The sequence below is a fragment of the Strongylocentrotus purpuratus genome, unplaced genomic scaffold (assembly GCF_000002235.5).
Source record: "Strongylocentrotus purpuratus isolate Spur 01 unplaced genomic scaffold, Spur_5.0 spur5_scaffold_20, whole genome shotgun sequence".
Lineage (NCBI taxonomy): Eukaryota > Metazoa > Echinodermata > Echinoidea > Camarodonta > Strongylocentrotidae > Strongylocentrotus > Strongylocentrotus purpuratus.
Window position 1 is genome coordinate 45,244,573 of NW_022145606.1, and position 14,288 is coordinate 45,258,860.

A 14,288-nucleotide genomic window follows, 5' to 3' on the forward strand; every position below is an offset into this window, starting at 1 on the left:
GCGCAACGCGCGCGTGGACACGTACGGACGGAAAATTTTGAAATGCTTAAAATGACCTAATTCGTACTCTCCTTTAATAGTAAAGTGATTTTGAGCATTTTCAAATTTTGACGCGCACGTACGCGCGCGTCATGACCTTTATGTGACCTTTGATGACATGACCTTTTGACCCTTTACCTGAAATATATGTGATATGGATATGAATGACCTTTGCTTATGCATCATGAAGATATGATGGATAACGTGATTTCACAAAATGGCGCCTGGATGACGTCACGATGACGTGATGACCTTGAAAATGTTCCTGTCACGTCTCATGACAATGACCTATGACTGTGCCAAAATTGAATGAAATTGACGAAACCGAACTTGAGTTATCCTAGGCACAAAAAAGTGTAGGAAATAAATAAAAATAAAGAATAATAATAAAGAAAGAAAATTCTGACGAAAACAATAGGTGATCTGTCGTTGACAGACCACCTAAAAATGTAATGAAAGAAAACGAAACACAGTAAGAAAGAAGAAAAAAAATTGACATTGTGGTCAACTGTTCTTTAACGATAGGGCCTATTATACAGTGTGAGTCAAAAAAAAGTTTACACCTAGAAAGTTGCTAATTATTTTTAAAATCGTCTATGAACAGTGATTTATTATACATTTATTATACATCTTATGAAAGAGGGTTTGATCCCAAGTCATTTGGTATCTTTTTTGTATGGTATGTAAACTATGTATCCACGTGGATGAACAGGAGTGCAAAAATCGACTTGCGCCAAAGTTGCTTATGTGATGTTTGGATAAAACAATTGGGATTTGGGTATTAATTTGGTCTTTGCAGATCCAAATAACATTCCTAACAAAATTTATCATGCCACACATATATCAAATATCAATGTCAACGAACATTCGTGCACGTGTGTGTGTGTGTACTTTGCTCCTACAAAAAGCATATGCAAAGCATTTCATTTGATACATTCAATTCATTCTCTCACGCCGCTAATCCCAACATAATACATACTGTAGGCATCACTTTGGCGCAAGTCGATTTTTGCACTTTCGCAAACAATGATATGATATGTTTCATACTTGAATTGTTGTTCGAATGTTGGTTGTTGTTCATGGAAATGTATAGATATGATGTTTGTTATGTGCTGTTTTGTCATATTTAAGATTTTATTGGATTTTCACGACTTTTTTTTGTAGATGACTTTTATTAAATTGGATGTATTGCTTGTATTGCCATATTAGAACAAAGGCTTGAATGGTTATGATAGTACGTTCCCGTAGACTATATAATAGTGACCGAGGGTAGAGAGAGATATATGCACATAAATTACGAGAAGGAAGAGTGAAGGAGACGGAGGAGGGAGTGAGATTGGGGGATATAATTTGTAAGAGATCGGACGGGAGAGAGGGAGTTTGGATGGAGTCGGCGAGAGAGAGTATGGGGGGGGGGGGGGGGGGGGTCGGAGGCGCGAGGATTATGAATTCAAACAGCTTAGAATATCGGAGATCAAGATTGTGGGGAAAAAGCGAGAGAGTGAACCAAGGAAGTAACTTTATTAATAAAATATGAATTAGCTAGTGCAATAATTAAGCGTCTTTTAAATCTTCCTTGCTGAAATAACGCATTTATCATTTTACATAGGCGCCAGAAGCGGGGGGGGGGGGGGGGGGGGGGGGGCAGAAGCTACAAGGGACATCCGGCCCCCACCGTAAATGAAAGGGGGGGGGGGGGACAAAACGAGTACCCCCCCCCCTTCGAAAAAAAGCAATAAGGACTAAAAATTGTTTATATTTGTTAACCAAAAAGAATATAATTATGAAACCTGAACCGAATCATATACAAATGATGAGTTAACAGGAATTCAATTTCTAATTCCGAATTCCGATTCCGCATGCCCATATAGTTCTCAAAGGAGGATTTTGTGTTGGCGATTCGGCAGTAATGTGTGGAAATAATGTGAGCCTGGCCTATATACTGAGTCAGCACATGTGCCTCCGAACTCCTCATCCCCCCCCCCCCCCCCCCCCCCAGGACCAAAATCCAATTGAAACCAGTTGAAATCTCCAACTGGTTTCAATTGGTTTCAACTGGTTTCAATTGGTTTCAATTGGAATATAAAATTTCCAGTTGAAACCAATTGCAGAACTGGAAAATATTGTTATGGGTACTCATTTCCAGTTCAAACCAATAAGAAGTGCAACTGGAACCAGTAAGGTAATTTTTCCAGTTACTCAATTGGTTCCAGTTAGAAGTCATTTCCAGCTACCCAACTGGTTCCAGTTAGAAGTTCAATTGGAAACAGTAAGATGATTTTCCTGTTACTCAATTGGTTCCAGTTAGAATTCATTTCCAGTTACCCAACTGGTTCCAGTTAGCATTCATTTCCAGTTAGAAGCCATTTCCAGTTACCCAACTGGTTCCAGTTAGAAGTCATTTCCAGTTACCCAACTGGTTCCAGTTAGCATTCATTTCCAGTTAGAATTCATTTCCAGTTACCCAACTGGTTCCAGTTAGAATTCATTTCCAGTAACCCAACTGGTTCCAGTTAAAATTCATTTCCAGTTACCCAACTGGTTCCAGTTAGCATTCATTTCCAGTTAGAAGTCATTTCCAGTTATAGAAGTCATTTCCAGTTACCCAACTGGTTCCAGTTAGAATTTATTTCCAGTTACCCAACTGGTTCCAGTTAGCATTCATTTCCAGTTAGAAGTAATTTCCAGTTACCCAACTGGTTCCAGTTAGAATCCATTTCCAGTTACCAAATTGGTTCCAGTTAGCATTCATTTCCAGGTAGAAGTAATTTCCAGTTACCCAACTGGTTCCAGTTAGAATTCATTTCCAGTTACACAATTGGTTCCAATTGGAAATATTTCCAGTTACCCAACTGGATCCAATTGAAACCAGTTAATTTGCATATTATCTGCTTGTGTGCAGATCAATGTTTTATGTAATTTATTTTGATTTACAATGTACTTATTAATTAATTTTCGTTTGCAAGTAATGCATTTGTTTTAGATAAATATAAAGATTAATTAGCAATGATAAGCATGTTCATTAGTAACATATTTTTGTAATTACACAGATTAAAAGTTGATTAGTAAAACACTAACCATGTACAAAATACATCAAATACAAACATATATAATGGCAATGCCTTCCTTGTTTAGTATATTATATGATCTGCATATTATAATGCCCTATGTATAGACACATATCACAATGCTTCTGTGTTGACATGAGCGATAATTAGTGCAAGAGCTAATTAACTTATAACTAATTAAGTTTATGCCAACTGTAAGTTTCAATTGGATCCAATTGAAACCAATTGAAACCAGTTGAAACCAATTGAAACCAGTTGAAACCAATTGAAACCAATTGAAGCCAACTGGTTTCAATAGGGAAATTGGAACAACTGGTTCCAGTTGAAACCAATTAGGCAACTGGAACCAGTTGGCAATTGGTTTCAACTGGTTTCAATTGGAACCAGTTGGCAATTGGTTTCAACTGGTTTCAATTGGAACCAGTTGTTCCAATTTGCTCCAATTGGTTTCAACTGGATTTTGGTCCGGCCCCCATCCTCTTTGAGGTGATGACCCTTTAGTGGAAGCGTTTAATTGACAGCATCTCTGTAAGGAAATTATGTCGTGCCCCACCCCCCCCCCCTATACAAAATTAAAGAAAACAATATAAAAAATAATAAAAGGAAAAACATAACCAAAACATCAAAATAAACAATATTAAAACGTTGATAAGGAAGAAAAGAAAAGAATTTGACATCGACAAAATATTCATCATTTATAAGTTGCTTAGCTAAACGGTTTGATCTGCCTTACTTATTCTTGAGATTATAGTTGGGAGGTTATAGATCTAGGCCTATTCCAAATAATCAATCGTCCTTTGTTTAAAAAAAAAAAAAAAAATGAATTCTGAGTTAAGTTGATATAGGTGGTTGATATAGAGGTGGATATATTTTGAGCAATTATTGTAGTATTGTAATACGAATGGAACAATTCAAAGTAATATAATCATCGTAAATCTTATGAAGAAGTTTATTAGACAAGACATCATAAACAAGCTCGTATCAGATTGTTGTGTGATATGTCTCAGTTCAGTTGGGCTCAAATTTGGCGTGTAAGGGATTGGCGTCGGAGCTTCATTCAAAAGCAGAGATACGAAGTTGTAAATCTTTTAGTAAGTCCTAATAAATAGCGATACTGGTGAATTAATTAGATTATTTAAACAAATATATTTTTAGTTTTCTTTACTGACAACTAAATTTTCTTATACAAGTGATGGCAACAATATTTAGTATATGCAGCTCGTATGTGCCATGTGAACGCACGCCATAAAACTCCTAGGAACAGCAACATGCACAGTGATGTTGCATTGGGCGAGAGGTAGCTGCATGCTGTGTATAAAGCCAAGGGACCTCGAAGGATTTTCATCGGGCCGTGCCCGGGTACGTAGAGCTCTGCTGTATGCTATCGTGTTTTAGCTGCAGCCTCTGCTAAAATGTTCGAGAGAAGCCAGAAAAAAACACAAATTATGCACGAAAATTTCAGGTATGTTCAAATTATCACCGTTAACAACCACACATCATATTTTACATCATTGAAAGCCGAAAACTCCCATTTTATAGTCAGTCTAAGCACTCCAGCGCCAGCAAAGCATTTGGAGAGTCAATGCTAATGCGTATTGACCTTTATAAGGCTTTAGCACTGCACTACGTGTAAATAGGCAGCATTTGAATACATGAATACATGAATAGTCAATACACTCACAACACAGAAATGCACACAATAATGCCGATGCGGCTGATCGTGAAGTTTGACAGTAGATCTAGACTCACAATTTGAATTTTTTAATTATTCTTTCTAACATCGGTAAAGTTAAAATATTGTATTTTACTGCTATTTAGGTGTCATCAATTGTCACTCGACTGATTTCGAGTGAAATCAGTTGAGTCTTGTACAATGTCAATGGTGTGTGAAATGTTGAGAATCGACAATAGCACAGCTTTTAATACACAGCCAGGATGTGTGACTGTCACTGTGTGCAACCGATTCAAGACTTGCCGCTGACAAAATGATGAGCGCTTGTTATTTGATCCGATTTCGCGCAGAATTTAAATGTCAAAATCTGGCTTTTTAGACTTTTTCCCAGTGCAAAGCCACACACTCTCGAGCTCTCGGGCCTGTCTAGTTATGAACGTCATGCAATGCATGACCATGAAATTGAACTGTTTCAAGGTTTTTCAAAGCTAATCTTACGATTGTTAGTCTAGTACTAGTGTAGAATGAATCTCCAAGTCCAACTTTATCTTTGGTCTGGAGCAAATCTCCTGTTTTTATGTTAAGGTTGGAAGATGTGTGAGTTGGCTTGTACTGGTTGTTGTAATTGTATTACTATCACTATTGATAATTGCTTGTATATTAAACCACTCCAGCAAAGCATAGAGTCTTCTTCCTGAAAAGTGCAGGCTTCATGAAATGAAGATTAACGCACTGTCGATGCTATTATTATGCTAATGCGTATTGACCTCTAGCGCTGAATGATTTTTCGATTTTCCCTTTTGGATTGTCTTTCACCATCATGGTTGGATAATTTAAAAAAATCAACGAGACCTACTCAGAAGAGCACATTTCAAATTTCAAGGCTCACCGATGTTTAAAAAGATACTCCTTTTTGAGTACAGACCTCTTTACAGAGTATTATCGTACTATACTGGGGGTGTGTGCAGGTGGACCACTACACTGGGGTTTCCCCCTTCTCTTATACGAATAGTGCAGTGGGTTCTTAATGTGCAAAGGTAGTGAATCTTCTCTACACAGGGCCTCCAATTAACGTCCTATCCGAGGGAGGGACGGAGTGTTTTCCACTTGACATAACCTGCGTCTATGAACAAGGGAAGGGGCACGTTAACACACAACGCAGGCTTCAGTCATCCGCCTGGGTGGGAGTCGAACCCGGGATCTTTGGTTCGACAGACGGACGCTTAACCGACTGAGCCAACTCGCCGCCTTAAGTTCAGTTCAGAAGTCTATCCAAAATTTGACCCGAAACTCCGGCATGGAGATACCCTACTCCAACATACCCAAAATGAAATTAATATTCATCAAGATCATGATTTAAAAGTCGATATGTTTTTACCTGTTTCGTGTCAATTTTCTTATCTTTTTCAGAGTATTTTCCTAAAAACAAAGACTTATAATATGCACTTTCTCTTGGGATTCACGGCAAACTGAAGCACAATACTGTCCCGACGGTCGGTGCGTGCACGTGCATGTGTTAAGTTAGCGACTGTAATCTTAGTTAAGACAAATTAATATGTGAAGTTATAGGACAGACGGATTCATGCCAGGGTTGGCTGTTAACAACAACAAATAAACTATAAGATGAAAATCTCGATCATTTTGATAAGGATAAGTTGGGAATAAACTAAATCAATTTGTGCATATTTTTATTTCAGACAGGAATAAGGAGAAACCCCAACCAGCCACTAGACAGTCTAGATACCCGAAGAGAGCAGTGAGCCGCAAGTCCTACAACAAAGAACATGTTCCTGATGGTTAGCATACAGCTTTGTAATAAATTTGTATTCTAATGAACCATGTAACCAGGGGCGTCGCTAGAACTTTTCAGTTGGGGGCAGGGGGGGGGGGGGGGGCTTATGCCAATGTCCACACATTTAACCCTATGGGGGCTTATTTTCCTATGAACTGTCTATACCTGCGCATACGCACATGGTAACTTTGCTTGACCTCATAAATATGGGTTTATTTCGTCAGGACTAGTCAGCATCGTAGCTATATAAAAAATTTGCTACCATTGTGTGCAACTATTTGATGCCTCATTGCATCATGAATGCAAAGAGCGATGCATTTGTACACAAATCTCCTGGGTTCGAAGCTCGATGGGGTAATTTTTGAACCCCTTTTTTCTTTTCTGACATCCCTTCTAGTGACGCCCTGCATGTTAAATCAATCAAATACAAATACCTTTTTGTTTTTGTTAAATTTGAATAATATTTTGCTATTTGCGACGTTTCATGAAATCAGTAAACATAACATTTAATGTTTTTATTGTGAGAAGTTGACAATATTTATGCACAGTCAATGTGATGTAAAATATTCTAAATAAAAGAGTTCTTGTTGTAGTTTTCAACCTCATTCAAAACAACTTTCTGTGTATTCCATCCGAACACATATAATGATTATTGTCTGCATAACTTTGAATCTGATGGAGATGACTTCATTAAAATATTTATAACAATTTGAACCTGTTTGTCATTCTCAATAGATTCTGAACTCTATAGATGTGAGTACTGTGGATCACTCTATGCCATTCCTCTTGTTTTAGCGAAGCATCTCAAGTACAAACATGGACACTATGGTATCCTCCCACCAGCAGGTGCACCAAAGGAAGACATTCTACAGTTCATCAAAGGAGAAATCAGAAGTACTAAAAAAAACTATGTATTTGATCAATGCGGCAAGGCATTTGATCAAATAAATAATCTCACAAAACATAAACGCATCCATACAGGTAAGAAACCCTATGAACCCATTCAATGTGGTATTAAGGCATTAAATCAACTTCAAGCTGGTGATCTCAGAACACGTAAACGCATCTATACAGGTGAGAAGCTTTATGCATGTGATCACTGTGGTAAGGCATTTAACGATGCAGGTAATCTTACAAGACATGTACGCATCCATACAGGTGAAAGGCCCTATGCATGTGATCAATGTGGTATGGCATTTAATCAAGCTGGTGATCTCACAAGACATGAACGCATCCATACAGGTGAGAAGCCCTATGCATGTGATCGATGTGATAAGGCATTTAACAATGCAGGTAATCTTACAAGACATGTACGCATCCATACAGGTGAGAAGCCCTTTGTATGTGATCAATGTGGTAAGGCATTTAATCAAGAACATGGTCTCACAAGACATGTACGCATCCATACAGGTGAGAAGCCCTATGTATGTGATCAATGTGGTAAGGCATTTAATCAAATGAATAGTCTCACAGCACATAAACGTATCCATACAGGTGAGAAGCCATTTATATGTGATCAATGTGGCAAGGCATTTGATCAAACGAATAATCTCACAAAACATAAACGAATCCATACAGGTGAGAAACCTTATGCATGTGATCAATGCAGTAAGGTTTTTAGTTATAAAAGTAATCTCATAACACATAAACGCATCCATACGGGTGAAAAGCCTTATGTATGTGATCAATGTGGTAAGGCATGTAATCAAGCTGGTGATCTCAAGAAACATAAACGCATCCATACAGGTGAGAGGCCCTATGTATGTGATCAATGTGGTAAGGCATGTAATCAAGCTGGTGATCTCACGAAACATAAACGCAGGCATACGGGTGAGAAGCCATTTATATGTGATCAATGTGGTAAGGCATATGGGGATTCATCAACGTTAAGAAGACACAAAAAGAAATGTAAATGAAATACAGAATCAATGAAGGAAAATGGTGCTCAATGTTCATCAAATGGGAAGGCTTCCCTTGTGGCAGTGTTACGCTGGGTTTTCTTTAGTAGCAGTTTTACACTGGGTTTTTTCGGTTTAAATTTTGTTTTCTCTTGTAGCAGTTTTAAGTTTGGTTTTCTCTTCTGGCAATTTTACGCTTGGTTTTTGCTTGTAGACATTTTACGTTTTGATTATCTCTTGTTTCCGTTTTACGGGTTTTTTTCTCTTGTAGCAGTATTACGTTAGGTTTTTTCTTGTAGCAGTTTGTCTGTTTCTCAGATATGTAGATATAATTATAATGGAAATTATCAGTTTTTCATGATTTCTGTTCAATGGTATATGAAGTAACGTGTTTCTATGTATGTGTACATTTCCAAGTAACTATTAATCAACTTTTATTACTTCAGGGGGGTGTTTCACAAAGATCCTAAGTTGAACTTAATTTTAAGTTGGACTTAAAAATTATGGACAGCCATTGGAGTCGTAAAATGAAATATATTCAAAAGCAGAAATTCAAGTATTTTAGACTTTTTATAAATTCCACATCCAGAACATGAAATCTCCTTGATGATAGAAAATATGAATGATTTGAATAAACAATTAATGCCTTCCAAAATAACGTTAACGACATATTTTCAAAGATGCTAATGGCTTTCCATAATTTTTCAGTCCAACTTCGAGATAAGTTCAACTTGGGATCTTTGTGAAACACCCCCCTGATGAATATAGTCTTAACATTTTGCAAACATATAGGACAATATTTTTCTATGTATTCCTGCTATGTGGCAATATTATGCAACTGTTTCAAAGTAAAGATTTGGAGGCTATCCAGTCAAATGAGTCAATCGTAGCGTATTGAGAGATATAGTTTTGACATTCATGCTCAAAGGTCAAACAGATATCCATAGCGTATTGAGAGATATAGTTTTGACATTCACGTTCAAAGGTCAATAAACAGATACCCATAGTGTTTGAGGGAGATAGTTTTGACATTCACGTTCAAAGGTCATTAAACAGACATCCATAGCGTTTGAGGGAGATAGTTTTGACATTCACATTCGAAGGTCAATAAACAGACATCCATAGCGTTTGAGGGAGATAGTTTTGACATTCACATTCGAAGGTCAATAAACAGACATCCATAGCGTTTGAGGGAGATAGTTTTGACATTCACGTTCAAAGGTCATTTAACAGATATCCATAGTGTTTGAGGGAGATAGTTTTGACATTCACATTCGAAGGTCAATAAACAGACATCCATAGCGTTTGAGGGAGATAGTTTTGACATTCACGTTCAAAGGTCATTAAACAGATATCCATAGTGTTTTATGGGAGATAGTTTTGACATTCACGTTCAAAGGTCATTAAACAGACATCCATAGCGTTTGAGGGAGATAGTTTTGACATTCACGTTCAAAGGTCATTAAACAGATATCCATAGTGTTTGAGGGAGATAGTTATGACATTCACGTTCAAAGGTCAATAAACAGATATCCATAGTGTTTGAGGGAGATAGTTTTGACATTCACGTTCAAAGGTCAATAAACAGATATCCATAGTGTTTGAGGGAGATAGTTTTGACATTCACGTTCAAAGGTCAATAAACAGATATCCATAGCGTTTGAGGGAGATAGTTTTGACATTCACATTCGAAGGTCAATAAACAGACATCCATAGCGTTTGAGGGAGATAGATTTGACATTCACGTTCAAAGGTCAATAAACAGATATCCATAGCGTTTGAGGGAGATAGTTTTGACATTCACGTTCAAAGGTCATTAAACAGATATCCATAGTGTTTGAGGGAGATAGTTTTGACATTCACGTTCAAAGGTGAATAAACAGATATCCATAGTGTTTGAGGGAGATAGTTTTGACATTCACGTTCAAAGGTCATTTAACAGATATCCATAGTGTTTGAGGGAGATAGTTTTGACATTCACGTTCAAAGGTCAATAAACAGATACCCATAGTGTTTGAGGGAGATAGTTTTGACATTCACGTTCAAAGGTCATTAAACAGACATCCATAGCGTTTGAGGGAGATAGTTTTGACATTCACATTTGAAGGTCAATAAACAGACATCCATAGCGTTTGAGGGAGATAGTTTTGACATTCACATTCGAAGGTCAATAAACAGACATCCATAGCGTTTGAGGGAGATAGTTTTGACATTCACGTTCAAAGGTCATTTAACAGATATCCATAGTGTTTGAGGGAGATAGTTTTGACATTCACATTCGAAGGTCAATAAACAGACATCCATAGCGTTTGAGGGAGATAGTTTTGACATTCACGTTCAAAGGTCATTAAACAGATATCCATAGTGTTTTATGGGAGATAGTTTTGACATTCACGTTCAAAGGTCATTAAACAGACATCCATAGCGTTTGAGGGAGATAGTTTTGACATTCACGTTCAAAGGTCATTAAACAGATATCCATAGTGTTTGAGGGAGATAGTTATGACATTCACGTTCAAAGGTCAATAAACAGATATCCATAGTGTTTGAGGGAGATAGTTTTGACATTCACGTTCAAAGGTCAATAAACAGATATCCATAGTGTTTGAGGGAGATAGTTTTGACATTCACGTTCAAAGGTCAATAAACAGATATCCATAGCGTTTGAGGGAGATAGTTTTGACATTCACATTCGAAGGTCAATAAACAGACATCCATAGCGTTTGAGGGAGATAGATTTGACATTCACGTTCAAAGGTCAATAAACAGATATCCATAGCGTTTGAGGGAGATAGTTTTGACATTCACGTTCAAAGGTCATTAAACAGATATCCATAGTGTTTGAGGGAGATAGTTTTGACATTCACGTTCAAAGGTGAATAAACAGATATCCATAGTGTTTGAGGGAGATAGTTTTGACATTCACGTTCAAAGGTCATTTAACAGATATCCATAGTGTTTGAGGGAGATAGTTTTGACATTCACGTTCAAAGGTCATTTAACAGATATCCATAGTGTTTGAGGGAGATAGTTTTGACATTCACGTCCAAAGGTCATTTAACAGATATCCATAGTGTTTGAGGGAGATAGTTTTGACATTCACGTTCAAAGGTCATTAAACAGATATCCATAGTGTTTGAGGGAGATAGATTTGACATTCACGTTCAAAGGTCAATAAACAGATATCCATAGTGTTTGAGGGAGATAGTTTTGACATTCACGTTCAAAGGTCATTAAACAGATATCCATAGTGTTTGAGGGAGATAGTTTTGACATTCACGTTCAAAGGTGAATAAACAGATATCCATAGTGTTTGAGGGAGATAGTTTTGACATTCACGTTCAAAGGTCATTTAACAGATATCCATAGTGTTTGAGGGAGATAGTTTTGACATTCACGTTCAAAGGTCATTTAACAGATATCCATAGTGTTTGAGGGAGATAGTTTTGACATTCACGTTCAAAGGTCATTTAACAGATATCCATAGTGTTTGAGGGAGATAGTTTTGACATTCACGTTCAAAGGTCAATAAACAGATATCCATAGTGTTTGAGGGAGATAGTTTTGACATTCACGTTCAAAGGTCATTAAACAGATATCCATAGTGTTTGAGGGAGATAGTTTTGACATTCACGTTCAAAGGTCATTTAACAGATATCCATAGTGTTTGAGGGAGATAGTTTTGACATTCACGTTCAAAGGTCAATAAACAGATATCCATAGTGTTTGAGGGAGATAGTTTTGACATTCACGTTCAAAGGTCAATAAACAGATATCCATAGTGTTTGAGGGAGATAGTTTTGACATTCACGTTCAAAGGTCAATAAACAGATATCCATAGTGTTTGAGGGAGATAGTTTTGACATTCACGTTCAAAGGTCAATAAACAGATATCCATAGTGTTTGAGGGAGATAGTTTTGACATTCACGTTCAAAGGTGAATAAACAGATATCCATAGTGTTTGAGGGAGATAGTTTTGACATTCACGTTCAAAGGTCATTTAACAGATATCCATAGTGTTTGAGGGAGATAGTTTTGACATTCACGTTCAAAGGTCATTTAACAGATATCCATAGTGTTTGAGGGAGATAGTTTTGACATTCACGTTCAAAGGTCATTTAACAGATATCCATAGTGTTTGAGGGAGATAGTTTTGACATTCACATCCAAATGTCAATAAACAGATATCCTTAGTGTTTGAGGGAGATAATAATAATAATAAACAATATTTATAAGGCGCTTAATACTGGTGTCTCTAAGCGCACCATATTCTGACTTAACAATTATTTACCAAAACGTATAATAAACACACAACTTATACATCTGTTCTTTATTCAATAAATCATGCATATATAATAATTAAAAATAAGATAAGAGTGAGATCAAACATACATACAAGAGGTCAAACATAGGATCAAACATAGGATCAAACATAGGATCGAACAAACAAAAAATAAGACGGTGTGCACCTCCTTTGACCGACTCACAACTGCAGAATATTATTTATGAATTGAAAAGGTGCGTTTTCAGCAAGGACTTGAATTGGTCGAGAGAATGAATATTATGAATGAAGATAGTTTTGACATTCACGTTCAAAGGTCAATAAAGATATCCATAGTATGTGAGAGAGTTATGACAAAGAAAATATTTAACTCGTCGCCCGGCTGGCAGAAGGACGTTAGCGCGCAAGCAATCGACTCGAAAACTACTTTTCGAATTATTCGCATTTAAAGATTTTTATTTTATTTCAACTGCTTTCCGTCCTGAAAATCTGTTTAAAACTTAAAGGGGAAGTCCACCCTGAAATTAAGTTAGTTTTAATAGGAGTAGAAAAATGAGAGAAACAAGTCAGTGAAAGTTTGAGCAAATTCCGATTAAAAATAAGGAAGTTAGGATTTTTGAAGTTGTGATCAATCAAACACAAATTGGCAACTCTATGACGTATCATGCGAGCTCAACTTCCATTTGCTCAGTACTAAAAAAATCTAAAATTTTCATTTTCCCTCAAGAAAAATTTCAACCATACATGCACCCTTAATATAATAATTGCAAATATGTTTCTATACTCCCCCTGCAAGGAACAAATATATATTCCGTCATCAATAACGAAGAAAACATGATTTTATGGAATATTATGCACAAAGCAAATGAAGGAGAGCTCGTATAATAAGTCACAGAGTTGCCAATTTGTATTTGATTGATCACAACTTCAATAATTCATAACTATCTTATTTTCATTCAGAATTTGCTCAAACTTTCACTCACCTGATTTTCTTATTATTCTGCCTCTATTGAAACAAACTTATTTTGGGGGTGGACTTTCCCTTTAAAAGACTAATAGAAAATAAGGTTATAGTAGAACACGGCCACACATTTGTGTAGGTTATTGAAATGTTTAAACTTATGGACAGATTAATATGATATTTGTTATTTGCTGTTTTTCATATTGAAGATTATTGAATCTTCAGCATTGGTTTTTGAAGACGACTTGTATTAAATTTGAGGAACATCAAGTTAACATGATTGCTTGTTTTGTCATTGGAACAAAGGCTCAATTATTATAACGTTCCCGGAAGCGTTATTTTCTTCAGCGGCATAGATTGGGGCTTTTTTTTTAAAAAAAGGTCTTGATTTAACCCTTACCCTTAACCTAACCCTAAACTTTCCCATAGGCTCAACACGCATCTAACCCCAATCTGTGCCGCCGAAAAAAATAAATCTTCCCGGAAATGAAAAAGAGAAGCGACTTTTTAGAACATGACTTGTGACCATGAGTAGAGAAGGAAGGGTGAAGGAGAGGAAGGGAGGGAGAGAGGTA

The 14,288-nt window shown here is 36.7% G+C and overlaps 1 protein-coding gene across 1 annotated transcript; it reads left to right on the top strand.

Annotated features, from left to right (window-relative positions):
- The first annotated feature begins 4,385 nt into the window (after positions 1 to 4,385).
- Positions 4,386 to 9,011, top strand: LOC115927746 (zinc finger protein OZF-like). The gene is made up of 4 exons (XM_030993995.1): positions 4,386 to 4,466; positions 4,509 to 4,569; positions 6,477 to 6,575; positions 7,307 to 9,011. Exons 1-4 carry the CDS (start codon positions 4,386 to 4,388, stop codon positions 8,485 to 8,487), a joined length of 1,422 nt encoding a protein of 473 aa, XP_030849855.1. The 3' UTR covers positions 8,488 to 9,011.
- Positions 9,012 to 14,288: the final 5,277 nt, after the last annotated feature.